At 43.0% G+C, this 20,128-nt stretch overlaps 2 protein-coding genes across 2 annotated transcripts; both read right to left on the bottom strand.

The window, feature by feature from the left end:
* Positions 1–5,036: 5,036 nt before the first annotated feature.
* On the bottom strand, positions 5,037–5,657 carry LOC124689062 (dehydrin DHN3-like). The gene is made up of 2 exons (XM_047222663.1): positions 5,451–5,657; positions 5,037–5,315 (listed from the first exon to the last, which is right to left on the bottom strand). The coding sequence occupies exons 1-2, from the start codon at positions 5,640–5,642 to the stop codon at positions 5,037–5,039; spliced, it is 471 nt and encodes a 156-aa protein (XP_047078619.1). The 5' UTR covers positions 5,643–5,657.
* Positions 5,658–14,221: 8,564 nt separating this feature from the next.
* On the bottom strand, positions 14,222–17,821 carry LOC124693626 (protein CYPRO4-like). The gene is made up of 2 exons (XM_047227109.1): positions 16,154–17,821; positions 14,222–14,810 (listed from the first exon to the last, which is right to left on the bottom strand). The coding sequence occupies exons 1-2, from the start codon at positions 17,729–17,731 to the stop codon at positions 14,529–14,531; spliced, it is 1,860 nt and encodes a 619-aa protein (XP_047083065.1). The 5' UTR covers positions 17,732–17,821; the 3' UTR covers positions 14,222–14,528.
* Between the last annotated feature and the right edge of the window lie 2,307 nt (positions 17,822–20,128).

Here is a 20,128-nt window from a genome sequence, read left to right as displayed (position 1 = left end):
TACTTATGTTATACATTTTTAATCCACCTGATATTCTTCACCGATGGAATATTTTTAAAATATAATATAATCATTGGTTCATAGGGATTTAAGACCACACTTTTGGCTACATGCACTTTCAAGCTTTCGCAGTTTGGCATTGAAGATAATCTCAATAAGAGGGTTAATAAAATTAATTTTCAAAAAGTGTGTAGTTTATTTGAGAGTATATTTTATACTTGAGGTTGTTTTAAATGCATCAAATTTCAACAAAGATACTTAACGTTATCAAAACCGGTTGCATTAGCATTAAATACTACTAAATCATTTGATGTGAGTAGATTCATAGCCTACTTCTTCACGGTATATGCATTCGTGAATGAACTTACATTTAATTTCATATATTAGTAAGTACAAATATCATGAGAGCACCCCCACACCCACCCCCCATGTATTCATACATGCAACCATAATCAATGATACAAACAATTATTATAAACCCTCTACCCCTTCCCATGGGTATAAAGTGCAAAACGTGAGAAAAATCTTGAAGAAAAATATTCCTTAGTTGCTTGGACTTCAAGTAGTTTACCTTTAATTGTGTTAATAGTCTCACATTATTGTATTGGTTTATAGAGAATCAAATATGTATGTGTTCGTAATTAATTTGTGCATTTAGCATGATATGAGTGAATAAAATACACAAATTTAATGCATGTACCTAGAAAATGGTATATAAGTACTAAAATGGATATTTAAGTACTACTATAACTTTGCAGTTCATATATAAAGTATTGATAAGAGAAAATTTTGGTTGGGAATATCTGAAACTAAATATGCACCCTATAGTTTTTTTTATAAAATCTAAATATGGTTTGATATATATTTAAACTAGCATGAATTATGTTATGATCTAGATATGATGTTCATAAAATGGTAGAAAATTTAAAACACTTGGATGTGCATTGCTTTGTAGATAGTGAATCATCACTAGGAAACACCATACCAGGAATGAGGCCCACAAGCAGTCCATTCTTATGGGCATTAATGATCATCTTTGTTGTACACTTATGAGCCAAATTAAACGGATCAGCGGACAAAGGGTCACCCTCTCGTACCGTCTTCTAGCTTTTGAAATATGGTCCACACTTTTTGCTCAACTTCACACAAATGGTCCCATCATAGAGAATTGTTTTTCATCCATCCACACCAAATATCACAAAAACCCTTAATTATATGGCAACTCATCATGAAGTCCCACCTCACCTTATTGTATGCCTTCTTGGAGTCCAACTTCAACATGATCGCAGCATATTTTTTCACATGAGTATGATGCCAAATTTCTTGCAAAGATAAGATCCATCCATAATGTTCATTTTCTTAATAAATGCATTTTAATTAGCATTGAAAAGATTGTGAGCATAAGGTTCTAACCTGATTTCCAAAGTACCGAGTAATTTTATCTACTCCGGATGCATTTGGTAACAAACGTATAATTCCATAGTTGAGCCTATTAGCTTCAAAGGTTCCGACATGAAATACACCAAAAATCCTGGCAATGTCATGGTTAACCACTTCCCAGCAATGTTGATTTAATATAATAGGAATATTTTTTGGACCAAGATCAAGATTCACATTCATCGAAAACAAAGCATTTTTTCATCTCCTCTATAGAAAAAAGTTTGCATAGATTTTTATTATTCTCTATCCAAAGTTACCGAAATGGGCCTATTATGGGTAATTTTATCTGCTCCAAATACTTTTGGTAACAACGTTGTAATACCATAGTTGAGCCTTTTAACATCCAAGGTTCCAACATGAAAGGCAACAAAATTCATAACAATGTCATATTTAACCACTTCCCAATAATATTGATCGAATTCAGTAGAGATACTATAATTAAAGTTTCTCAGTGTCATCCCACATATCATTAGAGATTTCCATTTCCATTATATTACCAAGATCTGGATTAGATTTTATAAATGATCTTGCATGTGCCAAGAGATTATGAGTTCTTTCAATATTTACCTCTCTATCCTTCAACAATAAAACTCTTTTTTTTTCTTTTTCTACCATTACACACCCTATGAAATTAGCTGGTATTTTGATCACCTTCCAAAAACCATCTTTCATCGGATTTTTATAATCATTGTCGTTCTTCTTCGGAATAACTTTTGCAACTCCACTGCTATGAGTTTTCCTAGTAAACATTTCATGAGATAAATCATTCCCTCCCCGTACTCCCTCCAAGCATGCAAGTTCTTCCTTCAGCTCATTTTTTCTCTTCCTATTATTTCCAATTAAGTTTTACCCTGGCCATTTTAAATACTTCTTAAACCTCTTATACTTAATATTCAGAATATCAATCGGATCATTGCTGTACATAGTTATTTCCGAAATATTATCCATCGAAGGAAAAAAAAATGTTCATTTTTAAACCAATATACAACATATAGTGTGTCGTCTTGTTAAAAAAACCAATGTTAAAGAAATCGGTAACCGTCAACTGCTCGGTCGACTTGGGAGTAGTGACTAATCGAAATTTGGATGATTAACTGATTTAATCGGTCAACTATTAACCGACGCAACCTACATAAATTAACACTTAAAACAGTTTATACAAGAAAAATAATAGTATATGAACCTCTAATATGTCTTTCCCTACTTTTCTAGAGCCTAAAATTTCAGAAAAACATGTACGCTCCTCCTCCGTGATCTAATTAGCTGAAGCCGCGTTCCTTCCTTCAACTTCTTCTTCTCTCACCTTTGAAGTTCATTTTCTCCCACCACCTACCTACCTAGGGTACAACTTTGATCATCTAACTTATTAAAGACGCGTCAAGCTCATGAGCTCCTAGATGAGCTTCTCACGGCGATAGTGTAAATCGATCTGCTGGAGCCTGCAATTAAGCGGGAGCTTCGCAAAACCCACTTTATTGGGAAGGGTAGCGCATGTACAAGTAATATTCATTGAAAATTTTATAACATTTTAAAAAAAGTGTAGTAGCTAATCGGAAACATAATCAAGCTAAAGGATTAATGTAAGAGATTAACGAAGATTAATGGTAATTAACACGGTTAGGCCCCTAATAGACATTAATCGGCCTAGTAATCGCTGAATCGGCCTAGTTCAGCCTAGTTTGTTTTTAAACAGTGAAAAAAAACAAAAAAAACAACACGTTGTCTCATGTGACATTATAAGAGCATGTCTAACAGGCCCCTCAAAACGCACGCCGGTACCCGTATTATTTCGGCGGGATAGGGGGTGAGGGTGAAATGGACCGTCTAGCAGGCTCCGTATTCGGGTCGGCCCGTATCGGCAGAATACGAGGCCCGTCAAACCCACCCCGCCGCCCCCTACAAATAGAGGGTGAAGGTGCGAGTGGGGGTCCAACCCCTCACTCGCAACCCTAGCCCCGCCGTGCGCCGCAACCACTCCGGTGAGCAATTCCCACGCGCACGCCGCCGTATTTCCACCGTCGCCAGCCATGAGCACAGCCCGTAGGAGCAGCCTCTCGCCCTCCGCCGGATCGAAGCGTTCCCGCGAGCCGGCCACGGTGGAGGCGTGGCGCCGCCACTGCAAAAACTCCTCACCGGGAGTCGGCGTGCGACGTGCAAGTTCGTCGGGTCCGAGTGGATGCCGCCGAAGCTCCGGGACTTCGCGGTGGGCGGCCGCTACCACAAGGTCGACCCGCCGTTGAAGCCGATGAGCGGCGGCGAATTCGAGAAGTGGCGGAGCGCAGGAGCGTGCGTGAAAGGCCGTGTGGGGAGCTCCAACAGAGGAGGCGGGTGAGGGGAGTTCCAGCGGAGGAGCGCCGCCATCCGGCAACGAGGAAGAGGGGGCGAAGGAAGGGGAGGACCCCCTCTTGTTGGAGGCGGTGGCCGCGTCCAAGAAGGATGCCGCCAACAAGGCGCAGGCGGACGCGGAGGAGGTGGCGCAGGCCATCGCCGCCGCCGTGGAGGAGCTGAAGGCTCGGGAGGCCACCAACAGGCCACCAACAATGCCATCGTCATCATCCTTGACGACTGACGACTAGGTGGTAACGGCGGTAGCCATGGCGCATCCCTAGCATTGTAAAAGTTGTGATCCAGTATCTATGATCTATGAAGAAAATTCTCCCGCGTTTTGCATTTTTTAAAATAGAGGGGTGAAATAATGACAGGCACGTTTGGAACCTGGGTACGCGCGTACCCAGTTTTCCAAAAAATGAAAAAACGATATTTAAAAGTTTCAAAAAAATGTGAAGTAAAATTTTTCATGTACATATTATATTGATACTTACTCGTGTGCGTTGTCACGAAAAAATATCATTGTATGTGGCCTACACAAAAATGACAAAATGCCCTAATGACAATAGTGAATAGGAATTTGTACTATTCACAGGATCCGAAAAATGCATTTTATCATTTTTGTGTAGGCCACATACAATGGTATTTCTTCGTGAAAACGCACACGGGTAGGTATCAACATTGAACATGCAAAATTTTACTTCACATTTTTTTGAAACTTTTAAATATCATTTTTTTGAATTTTTCATAACTGGGTGCGTGCGTACCTAGGTTCCGTTTGGTATTTTCGGGTGAAATAAGGGATTACTAAATGGAAGGTTCAGTGGAATGGTCCGTGTGTGGCAAAATTTTAATTTTTAATACAGGATCCTATATTCGCTCGATACGAGATGAGCGAATACAGGTCGACATGCTCTAACTCGGTACTGCACAACCCTTAGGTAGAAGGACGATATAATACGGAGTATAAGAACTTTAACAAGAGAGCATATACATAGAGCCAATACCACGTGATTTACGTATTACATATATGTAGACTGTGATTTCCGATTACATACAGAATTCAACCAAAGTAATACGTACAGGTACAGGTTGTAAACGGGACCCTGGATACTAGCTTCCACACACACACCCGAGCAAGTGAACCAGCTCACCTGCTTCCGAGGAAATTTTATTGTTTCGCTTACATCTTATTATTCTTATTGTTCTACACATGTTGGCCGACTGGCACCTCAACTCTGAGAAGTAACGGCCGCGGGTCTAGCTCATCAGTGCTGGCCAGGCAGCTTCTCCTTGATCTTGTCCATAACACCCTTCTTCTCGCCGGTGCCGTGCGCTCCCGTGCCGGTCATTCCGGTGTGTCCCTGCTGGCCGTAGGTGCCGCCCGTAGCCCCGGTGCCAGCCATCCCAGTGTGCCCTTGCTGTCCGTATGTCCCACCGGCCGCCGTGGTCTGCTGCTGGTCACGGTGGTCACCACCGGGCAGCTTCTCCTTGATCTTCTCCTTGATGCCCTTCTTCCTCCTCCCGCCCATGCCATCATCCTCAGACTACATATATACCGGGAGAGCAAATTATCAGCGTTGTTACTTCACACAGCAGTACAAAATGATACCGAGATACATATGTATACAAGTACGCGACTATGCAAGTACTGTATTTTGGAGAAGTATATATACGCGTACCGAGCTGGAGCTGGAGCTGCCGGAGCGGTGCAGGATCCCGCCGGCCTTGTGCTCGTCCCTCATGGGCTGGAAATGCCCGCCGGCGCCGGCGCCTCCGCCGTGCCCTCCAATGACGCCACCGTGTCCGGCGACCGGGTTGCCGTACTCGTCGACGCGGTTGGTCGCCTGACCCTGCTGTCCCTGGTACTCCATCTTTGCACAGGCGATGAGCTGATCTTAACAAAGGAAACCTAGTTGTGTTTAGTGTGCTTGCAACTCTTGGTTGTGTTTGTGTAAGCTGGTGATGGCGGAAGGCCATCTTATAAGCGGTTCGATGCGAGAGGATAGGGATTGATCAGGTGCCACGGTAGGGTGCTAGTGCTACGTGTGCTTGCATGAGCAGTTTGGTCGGCGGAAGCTGGTGACTACTAGTGACTAGCCCATGAAGAGAAGCCGAACGTGTGTAGGTACTGGACGCGTCGGCGGTGCCACGTCTCAGCTCTTTCCCGAAGCATGGGCAGCTGACGGATAGCTCGGATCGATTATCCAAAACAAGTCTGATCGTCGGTGTAATGTTTTCAATTTCATATATGTATTTTCTTGCATTTATAAGAAATGTCTATACTTTCTCATTAGAGCATATCCTGTGGTGGTCTTGATTCTTGAAACATGCCCCACAAAAGTCATGTAGCATCTGCTTTCTGTGTAAGTCCTTCTGTTTGGGCTTCTAGGCATAGTTTTCAAAACCGAAAAACCTAAACCCACGGTATCATCGATTTTTCAAGAGGCATCGGTCTAAATAGCAAAAAAGAAAAGTAAAAATAGATGTCACAAGAAGAATTGAACTCTAGACCTTCAGTTAGGGAGAAATAGCACCACATAACACCCTATACCACTTGAACTCACCATGTTTTCTGATAACATAATAGAATATACTCCATACATTTCATTTTGGTCTTTTTTTAAAAAAATAATAGTTTTTTGTCGCTATCGAACCACATGAACCCACATGAACCAATGGTCTGACCAGTGAACCAGTAGCCTCATCGGTTCACTCACCGGTCCGATTTTTTTAAACTATGCTTCTAGGTGCTTTCCACCCACAAAAAATAGGAGAATGAAACAAAGAGGGTGGCGTTTTTCTAGAAGTAGGTCCTTCTCCCGCATACGAGGAAAGCACCTACCTGGGGTGCTTCCCGAGTTTTTCTCGTCCAACCGAAGAGGTGTGTTTGTTTGCTCCTTTTGTTGCATGGAAATACTAGAAAACTACCCCCATAGATGCTCGACCCAGACCGCACAGATGCCCGACTCGCAGCGTTACAAAAAGAAAATGAGGAAAATAGAAAAGGAGAAAAAAAAGGAAAAACACCCCGTGTCCCCCACCCAAGCGGAGAAGAGGCGAAACGCGGGCGAAGGTAGGGTTTCACCGCAGCCACTCTCCTCCGGCGTGTCCTCCTCGGCACACTGACCTCGTCCTCCCGTCCATATTCTCCGTCCCCTATCCACGGATCGACTCGCTGCCCATCCGTGGAGCCTTTCCTCTCCTGCCGCAGAGCTCGTCCTCGTATGCCGCCGGAGTAGATCCCCATCGCATATCCTCATCAGTCGACCATCCTCATCGGCCGCAGTCGGTCGTCCACGACCTACTGTGAGGTGAGCTCGTGTCTCCTACCATGTATTTTTTTTGGCTGATGATGATGTGATAATTGATGTGCATTGTTGTGATGTCGGTAGCTGCCATTGCTAGTACAATTTGATGCAGTACATGAGGTTGATCCTAATGAAATAAGCCATGCCACATATGTATGGAAATGGAATAACCTACTGGTTTCTATGCTATATGTTTGTATATATGTAGATGCTTGAGAATGTGGTGTACCATGGTAATGAAATGCTCCGTGCAGTAATTATGTAGTGTTTGTTTTTTGTTTAGCTTGTTATAACTTTGCAATGGAGAAGGTTGTTTGGGATGCATACCATACTAGAGTTATGTGACATATGCATGGATGAAGTGAATGCAAACCATAGGGATGGATATTGCTTGAGTAGAAAGGGGTACAAGAATCTTGTGAAAAAATTGCCGAGAAAACAAGAAAAACTTTAACTAAGAAGCAATTCAAGAACAAATGGGATGCTTTAAAGAAGGATTACATGGGTTGGATGGAGCTATAAAATGCAACTGGACTAGGTTGGGATCCGGAAACAAAGATTATGGATGCGGATGATGAATGATGGAAGATACACCTAGCAGTAAATTCTTATATGCTTATCACTTGTCTTGTCTTTTTGTCTATTGTGTTGTATGCAAACTTTGAACTATTTTTGTATTTTTTTATTTTGCAGTACCGTCCTGGCCATGCAAAGTTCATTAGTGGGCCACCACCCAACTTGGAACAAGAGGATCTTATGTTTAGGAAGGCTCATGTCACTGGAGAATCAGTGATCATTCCAGGGGAACAATAAGCAGGAGATAACAGGGAATGTACAATATCGTTGGATGATGATGGTGATGATGCAATGAAAACAACACTAGGAAAGTGTAAGGTGGGTGCTAGAGAGAAGGAAACTTTTAACTATGCGCACACTCAGATTCGAAACGCTATCGAGCGTAATTTTGGTATCTTGAAAAATAAGTGACGCATATTGAAGGGTATTCCTTGTTATGACTTGGTTACACATAAGAGAATTATCCTAGCTTGTGTTGCTCTTCACAATTTCATCAGAGACTCCAACTTACGTGAAAAGCAATTTGATTCACTACGGGAGAAAAAGCCTTTGCCGTGCAACTATTTGCACAGCAAAGGGCGCTATATGCACGGAAAAGGCTTTGCCGTGCGATACCGCACGGCAAAGGTCGCACGGTAATGCCATTGACGGCAAAGGCTTCTTTGCCGTGCGTCTCGCCAATGTTGCATGGCAAAGGCTTTGTCGTGCGACACCGCACGGGAAAGGTCGCTTCTTTGCCGTGTGTCAAACATGTTTTATCTAAAAAAAGACTCAAATTGGTCGGTCTGGGATTCGAACCTAGGGACACAGAGTAGGGAAAGTGTGTAACCTTGCCACTGGGCTAAGTGTTCGTTTGCTGATAACTATACCATACCATGCTTTTGAGCTGAGAAGATATCCAGTTTTAACATCTTTATCGTGCACTTACACTAGGCAAAGACTTGCTTTGTCGTGCGTTTGTTAAAAACACTAGGCAAAGGCTGCTTTGCCGTGCGTTTGTTAAAAACACTAGGCAAAGGCTGCTTTCCCGTGCAACACAGTTGCGTGCACGACAAAGGGTGAGGCACGGCAATACCCAACGCCTTTGCCGTGCACTGAATCTTTGTCATGCGGTGTGTTGGGACATTGTCGTGCACCTTTCTTTGCCGTGCGGCCTCTTCCGTCGTTGCCGTGAATCCTATCTTTGTCGTGCGCTTGTGTCTGTCTTTGCCATGGCCATGATCTTTGCCGTGCGCTTTTCTCCGTGCGCACGGCAAAGAAATCTTCGTCGTGCGGGGACACACATCAAAGATAGGCTGCACGGCAAAGACAGTTTTTCCCGTAATGATTGATGTGATTCAGATGTGAATTACATCCCTAAAGTGCAAAGGCAAGCAGTAACTTTGCCCGTGATACGCTCTAGGCCGTGGACAACACACGCGAACGATGAACTCAAAACGTGACGAAATTGCTAACTCATTGTTCAATGCTAGAGCAAATTAGTATTAGTTGTGCTTCCTAGTATAATCTCATGTGTATATATTTTGGATTAACCGATACGTATGATGGATATGTATTCGATGAGTAATTTATGTGAATATCGATGCATACTTATGGTATTATATAGTGATTATTTGAATTATAGTGATCGATATATTGTTAATACACGTAAATTAGCAAAAATATACATTCACATGGCTCTGAGGGTACTTCAGATAAATCCCTAGTGTACATCCAGACAGCCAGACAGCTCAAGAGTAAAACTCAAAACAACAGTTTTCCCTTGACAATAGGTCTCTGTGCACAACCGTACAACCAGCCATAACCAGCCCAAACAAAAGGTCCTAATTCCTTTTTGTTTCATAATCAGTGACGTAGAGCCCATTCGTCGCTACGACACATGCGGCATATGCGGCAACAAAGTAGGCGGGATTGTGGTGACGAGGCCGAGGCCGAGGATCGTGGGAGGAACACAGAAGGAGAAGAGATCGAGAAGGAGAGAACACATAGGGTGGAGGTTGTGATTGTGAGCCCGGTATGACGAAGATGGTGCTCCAAACCAAAGGTTGGTATTTTCGATGTTGCCTATGTCCATTCAGCAAGTGACAATGTTTGCTGTAAATACAAAAACAACATGTTGCGATGTCCTCGAGTGTTATTACAAAAGGTAAATGTTTTTTGTGTTTGTCGCAAGCATTTTCTCTATGTTGCATACATGTGATGATTTTATCAAACGATTTGTTGTAAGCAATGGAGATTTTGTTGCAGTCGTGGAAAATTTCATGGGCTAGTATTTTCAAATTTTTGCAAAGTTTTTTCATGACTTTGACACACCACGAAAAGAAAGGTTTGTATGATGTTGCAAATGTAAAATAATATACTAGCCCGGAAGAAGTCATACAACATTTATGAACGATCCGAGGGATCGCGCTTAAGTGTGATTGGACGGCTGGATGATCGGTATAATGCCCCAAATGAGGTTACACACTTGCTTCAATCCATTGAACTTCCAAAAATATAAGGGAAGAGTGAACAATGTTACCTACTTAGGTTAGCATATCCTATTTGACGCCTAGCTGCGACGCTCACGTGTCTGTTACGGCAAGCCACCCAGCTGAGGGTCTTTCTCTTTTTCTTTTTCTTTTTTCCTTTTTTGGTTTCTTCACTTTTTTTGTGTCTTCTTTCTTTTCGAAATTTATTTTTTTGTTTTTTTGTTCAAGTATATTCTTTTTTACTTTTTAAAATTAATTATCCTATAAGTGAGCATTTTTTAAACGATTATTTTGAATTCTCCAAACAATTTATCATCCCATATTATGATTTTTGTAACTTAGGAAACAATTTATTCGAATTGTGCAAATACTTTTATCGTCTCATTTGAAAATATTTTGAACTCGTCAACAACTTTGACACTTGAGAAAAAAAATTATCAACATCCTAAATATAATTTGTCAAAAGAAAAAAGAACATTTAACATAAACTTTCAAGAACTGTTAAAAAAATGGTGCCGCGTAATGGGTCTTCGTCGGATGTGGTCCAGGTCGGGGTTCCTATAGGAGCTCCCAGGCTCCCGAGGGCACGCCTCTTCATCGCTTAAGCGGCGATCGGGAAAGCTTCCGCTCAGAAAATCAGATGGTCCGGAGTACGATGGGCCCGGCCCATGTTACGTACATGAACCAGTTTATGTACGTTCCAGAGTTCATCACGTTGGTATTTGTTTGCTCCGGTTCTCTGGAGTTTTTTCTAAAAAAAATATTCGAATTTTGAAGAAGTGTTTAAATTTGTAAACTGCTTAACATTTGAAAAAATATCAGATTTTGAAAAGTTTAAATTCGAAAAATGTTCAAACATAAAAATTGTTCAGATCTAAAAAATATTCAAAATAAAAATTCTTTAAATTTAGAAATTGTTCAAATGTGAAAAATGTTAAATTTATAAAATTTTGAAAATTTGAAAATCGTTCAAACTTCAAAATAAATATGAAAATAGTTAAAACTAAAAAAATCAGCTTTAAATTGTTCAAAATAAAAAATGTTCAAAGTTTAAAATTGTTCAAATTCAAAAAAATCAAATCTAAAAAATTTCAAACTTGGAAAAAAGTTAAATTCTAAAAGTTGAGAATTTAAAAAGTTCAAACAAAAAAACGTTTGACACAACCAGTAACTGGAGTGGAAAAACTAGTTGAACAAAAAAAAAGGAAAAACAGAAGAAAATCCGCAGGGAAACTCCTACCCTCGCTAATGGGCCGGCCAATCCTACCGTGCTCTGAGCGGAGCGAAGAATAGCTCCCTCTCTGAGCGGGAAATAGGTTTCGCCGGTTCTAACCCTAGGCGACCATAGGCAACGCCTAGGGGCTCACGCCTAAAGGGCCATGAGCGCATCTCTCCTATATACTTGCTTTTCTTATTGGGCTAAAGAAAATCTTGAAAAGGGCAAAAGGCTCACTCGATGGAAGGAACGTAGCCCCACTATGCCGGGTGCGCCTATTGACCGCTTTAAGCGCACCGTACGATCGGCTCCGCGTACCTGTAGTACGAAGGATAGGTTTAAATGGGCCGAGCCCATTGAAGCATACCGTTTCGCACGTAAGGTTTCGCACGTACCATTTCGTCGTATCGCGTTACTGATTCGTGAAAAGGCTGGTGCACGTAATTCTCCTTCATTCTCGCCGCCATTCTCCGTTTCACTTTTGTTTGCTTTCTTTCATCGTGTCAGTTGTTTGTAGCTGCTTCTTTTTGTTTTTACTGCTTCTTGATGCACTCTTTTTTCAGTTCCAGTTCTTTCCTCACTGCTAGTGTCTCGAGAAAATGCGGAGTATTTTTCATACTGTCATTTCTGAAAACATTATGTAAAAAGTGCCAAAAACTCAGTACTAAGTAGCAGTGCGAAAATCAAAGTACGAAAGTCAGAGTTTCAACATATGTATATTACACGAAAGAATTTCAACTATGAACGGTTTCCTCCTTAAACGGTTTCGTCTTCAAACAAATTTTATTAAATGAACGCATTCCCACCTTAAACATTTTTGAAAAAAGAACGGATTATCAAACGGTTTCCAACTAAAAAAAATTCAAAACACGGTCAACGAACTCATACTAATGCAAGGACTGCTCGCAAGCAAATTAGGAAATGAAAGAAGGCTACCGAAAGAACAAGCAACAGATTTCCAAAGGTTGGTTACATGAACGGTTTTCTTCTTTAAACATTTTTTGGAGAACATAATTTCAATTGCGAACGGATTTTTCTCCTTGAACAATTTCTGTGTCCAAACAAAATTTGAAAATGAACGCATTCCCACCTTGCACATTTTTGAAAATTGAAACAGATTACCACGTTGAACGTTTTCCAACTTAAACAATTTTCATAGTTGAACGGATTTTACAAAAGGTTGTTTACATCAATGGATTTCCATGATGAACAAATTACAAGCATAAACGGTTTCCTTCTTTAAAACATTTTTTGAAGAAAATAATTTCAACTACAAACGGATTTTCACCTTGGACATTTATATTACATGAATGAAAATTCAGCTATGAAGGGTTTCCGCCTTGAATGGTTTTCATCGTCAAATAAATTTGGAAATGTACGCATCCCCATGTTGGACATTTTTGAAAAATGAAACGGTTTTCCGTGTAGAACGGTTTCGAACTTAAACAATTTCTAAAAATGAAAGTTTTTTTCCAGGTTGGTTACATGAACGGATTTCCATGATGAACAAAATTCCTAGCATGAACGGTGAAACATTCCTATTACATGAATGAATTTCAACTACGAACGGTTTCCTCCTTGAACATTCCTAAATGAATTTCAACTACGAACAGTTTCCGTTTTTGAACAAATTTGAAAATGAACGCACTCCCACCTTTATTTTTGAAAAATGAACGGATTACCACGTTGAACAGTTTCCAACTTAAACAATTTTGAAAAAAGATGAACGGATTTTCCAAAAGACATGAACATATTTCCATGATGAACAAATTGCAAACATGAATGGTTTTCTTCTTTAAACAATTTTCAAAGATGAACGGATTTCACAGGTTGGTTACGTGAACGGATTTCCATGATGAACGAACTTCAACTATGAACATTTCCTATTACATGAACGAATTTCAACTATGAACGGTTTCCGTCTTTAACAATTACCATCTTTGAACAAATTTGAAAATGTACGAAGTCCCACATTGAACATTTTTGAAAAAACGAACGGATTACCACCGCGAACAATTTCTAACTTAAACAAATTCTAAAAATGAACGTTTTTTCCCAAGGCTGGTTACATGAACGGATTTCGATGATGAACAAAATGTTCGAATCTCAAAAAATCAAAATTCAAAAAAGTTCGAATTAAAAAATGTTCAAATCTCAAAAAGTTCGAAATTAAAAAATGTTCAAATATAAAAAATGTTCAGATCTAAAAAAGTTCAAATTTTAAAAAATGTTCCAGAATTTTAAAAAGCATTTTTCAAAATCGAACAAAAAACAGCAAACCAAAAAAAATCGTTAAAAACCAACACACACAGAAGACAGAACTAGTTGACAGCCAAAAACCGAGAAAACCGGAGAAAAAAAGTTGCGTTGCTAAGCTTGCTACTAACGGGCCGGCCCATAAAATCGCTCCCTGAGCGGAGTGCCAGATATGTCCCGCAATGAGCGGGGAATAGGATTCGCGGGCTCCCGACCAGTGGAAAGATCCAAAAGGGCGCACATCGGCATATGGCTGTATGGCCCAATACAATATACAGATAAAGCCCACTAAATATTTACTTACAACTTATGTGGAAAAAAATCTTTGCACTGAACTTCACAGGCAAAATATGTGAATCGGAACACTTCAAGATGTATCGTATGCCACATATCTATGTAAGTTTGATTTGAATTAATTCTATGCGTTCCATGATTTTCAGCAGAAACAACGATCAGCAGTAATGAAAACAATCAGGCTTCATAGTTACGTGATCGCCACTCAATTTTTGTTTGTCAACTTTTGCAATTCATTGAACTTAGATAGGAAACATCCTTCATCTCAGAAACAAAAATGAGAATCCAGCAGATACTGAGGTGAAAATACCAAGAAGGGAAGGAGGTAATAATATTCAACTGAATTTATATAACTTCCAACACAAAGATATTGTCTGGCGAACATACATTCTGTCTCTCGCCAAATGCTTACGCACACAAGCCCAACAGTTTCAACAAACACCATTAGACCTGGACCAAGCCCTCAAAAAAAAAGACAAGTTCTTATCTGAAACAATGGTCTTCCCCTGTCAACACAGGCAAGTACAGAACTCTACACAAAGAACCGAGTAACAAACCAACGGAAGAAAACAATCAAAGCTGCACAGAAACGTGTAACCTCTAACACTACGACACAGAGTGATAAGACCACTAGGGTCAGCGCCTGCCTGCAACGCTGAAGGAGCTGACTTTCATCGGGGTGGCGACCACCAGAGGAGCATCTGGGGAGTCGCTTGTCGCGAAATTTTCGTGCATGAAGCGACTGTCGACGATGGATTCCTCCTTGAGGACGACCTTGTAACAGTAACAGCTTTTGAGCCCCTCCTGGTCGCGGTAGCAGTGATGGTTGCTGTCCTTCACTGTGTGGAAGTTCCAGATGAGACTGAATTTGCCAACTGTCGCAACCAAATGCTTTTCTTGCTTTCCATTCTCTGTAACCTGTAAAATATCACAGCACGTGGAGGATCAAGCATCAGAGATATGTTTACCGACAATATAAAGATTTAAGGAACATGTAAGAACCATTTGCATGCGAATGAACATTTTCAGGAAATAAGCAACAAGAGCTGACGGATATAACTTCTGAAGCACACAATGGACATGAGAAACAAACTACTGCATTTAGGTTTCACAAAGGAAAAAACAATTCGTACACTGCAAAAATTGCTATTTCCAGAACATTATAGACCCTGTTTCCAATTGAAGGAACATATTTATAATCCGTGAAAACGAGAGAAGTACGGACAAATTTCAGACTATATACAGTGGCGATCAAGTCACAAATTAGTTTCATGAAAAAACGGAGAGGAGATTTCACGACTGATTTGTTTGGGGTTTATTCTGAATAGGGATTTCTGCTACGAACTGTAATTGGTTCTACTCATTAGCCACTGTCAAAGAAAATAGTTCTACTCATTAATCCATTCATGTTCTATGAATTGGCGATTGTAACTTTCCAAGGTGAAGTCAGGCATCAAGTCTTCTTTCTGTACGTTCAAAGGACAAATTTCCGGAAGGCAGGCATCAAGTGTTCTATGAATTGGCGATTGTAACTTTCCAAGGTGAAGTCAAGTCAGGCATCAAGTCTCCTTCTGTACGTTCAAAGGGCAAATTTCCGGAAGGCAGGCATCAAGTGTTCTATGAATTGGCGATTGTAACTTTCCAAGGTGAAGTCAGGCATCAAGTCTACTTCTGTACGTTCAAAGGACAAATTTCCGGAAGGCAGGCATCAAGTGTTCTATGAATTGGCGATTGTAACTTTCCAAGGTGACAGGCAGTTTTCTTTCTGTACTGTCGAAGGACAAATTTAACTTAAATTTTACCAGCTACATGACCCATCACCAAAAGTTATGTAGGCTAAATTGCGATGGACAGAAAATTGTCTGTTATCGTAGAAACCTTCACGCTACCACATCGAATCAACATACTCCTAGTGTGCATGATTAGTATTATAGTCATTGTTACCTAAAATAGATAGTGTGCCTGAATCGTCCTGTAAACTGGTACTTAAATGATTACAGATTTCCCAGGTAGCCAGTTCCTAGATTAATGCAGTCATAATCCATTGAAGCTATAAGAAATTAGTTAATTCATGGATAGCAAACACTTGCACTAACTGATTACTTGCATAGTACCTTCACTCTGGATTTTTCGTTTAACCAGGACTACATAAAAGTCTAGATGATAGCTAATTATTTGTACATTCAAAACATTAATTCTGCATAGCAAACAGGAGTAGGAGTACTGAAGGTTCTGTGACTGAATAAGAATTTGACACTTACCCATGAGAACTGTCCACCATGGAATTTGTTGTCATTCCCAGCCAAGATGGAATCCAGTGGACTGAGCTTGAGCAACCTTGGCGCGGCGATCCTGTTTCCCATACGGCCACTGAAGCCGGTCTTGTCTTTGCCATCCTTGTCCTTGAAGACGGTGCAGATCAAAATCAAGTACGTGTCCGTGGTGCCCAAAATCCACTTCCCATCATAAGTAACATCCACATGCGTAATCGGCGATCCAAGCCCCGGGAACGCAGTCTTGGCCATCCGCATGGAGCTCTTGGAGTAGAGCCTGATCTTGCCATCGATGGAACCAACGACGATGGAACCATCCCCAGTACTCGCGAAGCAGTTGAAGTTGGTGCCCCGCGAGAACTGATGGCCCTGCGACCAGTGCAGCACCGGCGACTCCGTTGAGGAGCTGCCGATGGTCTGCACCCTGCCCCTCGCGTCCCGCATGTCCCACCTGCAGAGCCGGTTGTCGTCCAGCCCCAGGAAGGTCGACCCGGACGGCTCGAGCTGCGAGCTCTTGCTGTCGTTGGCGATGTCGCGCATGGCGATGTCGGTGCCGTCCTTCTCGAAGCGCCACTCGGTGACCACCTTGCCGGTCTCGATGTCGACGTGGTGGACGCCGTTGGAGCGGGCGTCGCCGGGGCTCATGAGCAGCATGTTGGTCTCGCCGCGCATCAGGAGGGCCTTCTTGGGCGTGGAGTAGGTGGTGGTGGTGGTGCGACCGCGGCCGCCGGAGATGTTGACGGAGACGCCCTTCCCGTGCACGCCGTGGCTGAAGTTCTTGACGACCTGGATGCCCGCGGCGCCGACGAGGAAGCTGTTGTCGAGCGCGCCGAGCGCGAGGCTCTGGATGCCGGTGCCGTCGCCGGCCTCCTCCTCGAACTCCTCGAGCAGGTCCCTGGCGGGGGGAGGCGGAGGGGTGAGGCCGTCCTCGGCGTCGGCCCAGACGGCGTCGTCGGCCTCGGCGGGGCGGGCCCAGGCGGCGAAGTCGGCGCCGAAGACCTCCCTGCGGCCGTCGTCCGTGGCGTCGACCCCGTAGGTGTTCTCGAAGAGGCAGCGGTCGTACTCGTCCCGGAAGCGGCGGAAGGCGGCGTCGTCGGGGAGGCGCAGCGCCCAGACGGAGCCCGACGCGGCGAAGTCGGCCCGGCGCTGGGCCGGGAGCGCCTTGAGCTGGAGCTCGGGCCCCACGGGCGCCGAGACGCGCCGGCCCGGGCCCACCTCGAGGACCCACCTGGGCCGGTCGCTGTCGGAGTTGTCGACGAAGGCGTAGACGGCGCGGCGCAGGGCGGGCACCCAGCGCGCGTCGGCGGAGGCGCCGCCGACGTGGAGGTAGAGCCTGGCGGCGTTGTCGGGCTTCTTGTACTTGAGATCGAGGGCCTTGAGCTTGGCGTCGAGGAACTCGATGGAGGCGGGGGTGGTGGTCCGGAGCGGGTCGTCCGCCCGCAGCCGCTGACTGGCCCCGGAGGCGGGGGAGCGCGGGTCGTACTCCTCGTCCTGGTACTCGTCGTCGTCCTCCTCGCCGGAGGAGGAGGTGAGGTCGAGGTCCTCGCGGCTGTTGGCGCCGCCCATGGCTGGGATCAGTGGAGCGAGGGGAATTGGGGTGCGAGCTGATCGGGGAAGGAAGGAATTGAGGAGAGGAAAGTGATGAATCAATCGATCAGGGCGGTCCCCGTGCCGCGATATATGTATGGTGATGCGATGGTGTGGAGATAGACGTGGGCGGAGAGGTCGGTGCGGGTGCGTGGGACTGACGCGACGCGCTCCACGCGGCAGTGGGACGGGTTTGATGGGCGTGTCATTGGTTGCTTCATCGATAGGGTGAAATGGGGCATTTTGGTCGCCATCGATCGTGCCGACTAGCTATATATTGATTTGAAATAGAAAAAAAACATACGTAGAAATATTATGATTGACATATTGACGTGTACATGAATTGAAAGCACACAAAAAGATTGGTTGGGTTGCACGAAAAGCACATTTTTTACCTCAAAGATTGTGTGTTTGGGAAATACTTTTCTACTTAGTTGTTAAAACAAAACAATAGAAAAAATCATGAAAATGGACCTAAGGGCTATTTTCATATGAAATTGCATGGAGAGTAGGCCAAAGGAAACATTCCTATGGATTCAAATCATACAAACTAAACAAGCTCACAAAATTGCTTTAAACCAAACAAGTCCTAAATAAGCCAATGTTTATTTAACTTTCCAATATCTCTACGACGAGCTCTGAAAAGGAAAACGTACGGTGATGAAAGCATATTTTGGGAAGACTCTCTCCACTGCTAGAAAATCACGTGGCTATATATATATCCACCAGCACAACCATTTCTATTGTGTTGACCTCCTTTCCCACCACTAGGTGCATGATGGAACTTTAAGCGAGGATCATACCGGTCTAGACCGTATTCTCAAATGGAGCACACACAAAGGGGTCAGGTGTTCCACCTTTATGTTGTTAGAGCATATCCAAGAGATTCTTTATAATTTTGGATGGCAAAGTGGTCTCTCGAAAAGGAGAGAGGAGGTTTAGGAAGACAAAAAAAAATCTGCCTTGCAAACCTTCCTACAGATAGGTCCCTAAAACTATATTACCAAGTTTCGATCATTTCCTTGTCTCTTATTTCTCTCCTACATATTTCATATATGATTTGAAATAACTAAAAAAATTATACACATGGTAATTAGAATCATCATCATGTCGAACATTCAAAGGAACACACAACTCAATAATATTTTGAATTCAAGTTCAACTCCGAGCATAGAACCGCAAACAAAGTGCATCATCAACACATAGTAAAACTTCATCATGGGTGTATAGAACACCATGACAAATCAAAAGTCCATAAATGGTCTCTCTCAAATGGCACCACCATCATCGCTTCGCGACCACCATTGCTTGGCTCGAAACCTTTTGACATCAAGGTTTGGCCATAGATATAATCTAAATGAGCTCACGCATTCTAATCAAGACTACTTGGGTACATGAACATGATCATCTGCTCATTCTCCATTATTTTGATCATTTCTTAGGTCCCCACCTTCATCTTGTTGATCTCGGTCAACCTCTCCTCTAACACTGCCCACTTTCCTTAGTTGTCGTCCTCCTCTCTTCAATTGCCACCTTCCTCTCCTTAGCCTCCCTCCACTCCTCCAATTCATTGTTCTTCAATTACCTCCCTTTTAAGGTAGTGTACTTCCTCACCTCAATCATTTTTTCCAACGGCTCTTTGTAGTCTCCCCTGTCTCCTCCATTCGCCCTCTTATTATTTGTTTTCTTCCCCCATCGAGTCTATATCTATTGATCGGGGAGACATGAGTGGGGCTACGTGATCCATAGTCATTGGTGTCAAAAGCCTCTTGTTGTAGGAATAGGTAACTCCTTCCCAATGGGAACCCCAAGCGTACTAGGTGCCTACGTGGGCAAAATTCTATCAAAGTCAAGACAAGAACTGCTCAACAAGGACCCTGGTTTGTAGCATGGTCAACAATTCAAATATCAAGTTAAGTGATAAAATAATGCAAAGTATGAGATGAAGCTATGAAGCTAGAAGCCCACAAAGGTGGAGGCTTAGATAGGAGACAACGAACAAGTAGGTGGTGTGGCGCAGGGCGGGCACCCAGCGCGCGTCGGCGGAGGCTGGCGGCGTTGTGGGGATTCTTGTACTTGAGATCGAGGGCCTTGAGCTTGGCGTCGAGGAACACATTTCAACAAACACGTCTAGTGCATACTAGTAAAAAAAGACAAGCACAAAGCCACACTCCTCCACCAGGAAAAAAACAAGAGATTGGGGAGGGGGCTGCCATATATATAGGGCTCGACCATTTGCCCGGTTTGAGATACAAACCAAGACTAAAAGGGGTAGCATCTGGCTACAGCGGGCCGCAGAACCCTTTAGTCCCGGTTTGTATATCAAACCGAGACAAATGGGTCCTAACGGACCGGGACCAATGGGTGCCGTACGCT

The sequence above is a fragment of the Lolium rigidum genome, chromosome 2, assembly GCF_022539505.1.
Source record: "Lolium rigidum isolate FL_2022 chromosome 2, APGP_CSIRO_Lrig_0.1, whole genome shotgun sequence".
In the NCBI taxonomy this organism is placed as follows: domain Eukaryota; kingdom Viridiplantae; phylum Streptophyta; class Magnoliopsida; order Poales; family Poaceae; genus Lolium; species Lolium rigidum.
This window is presented reverse-complemented; position numbering and strand designations above follow the sequence as displayed.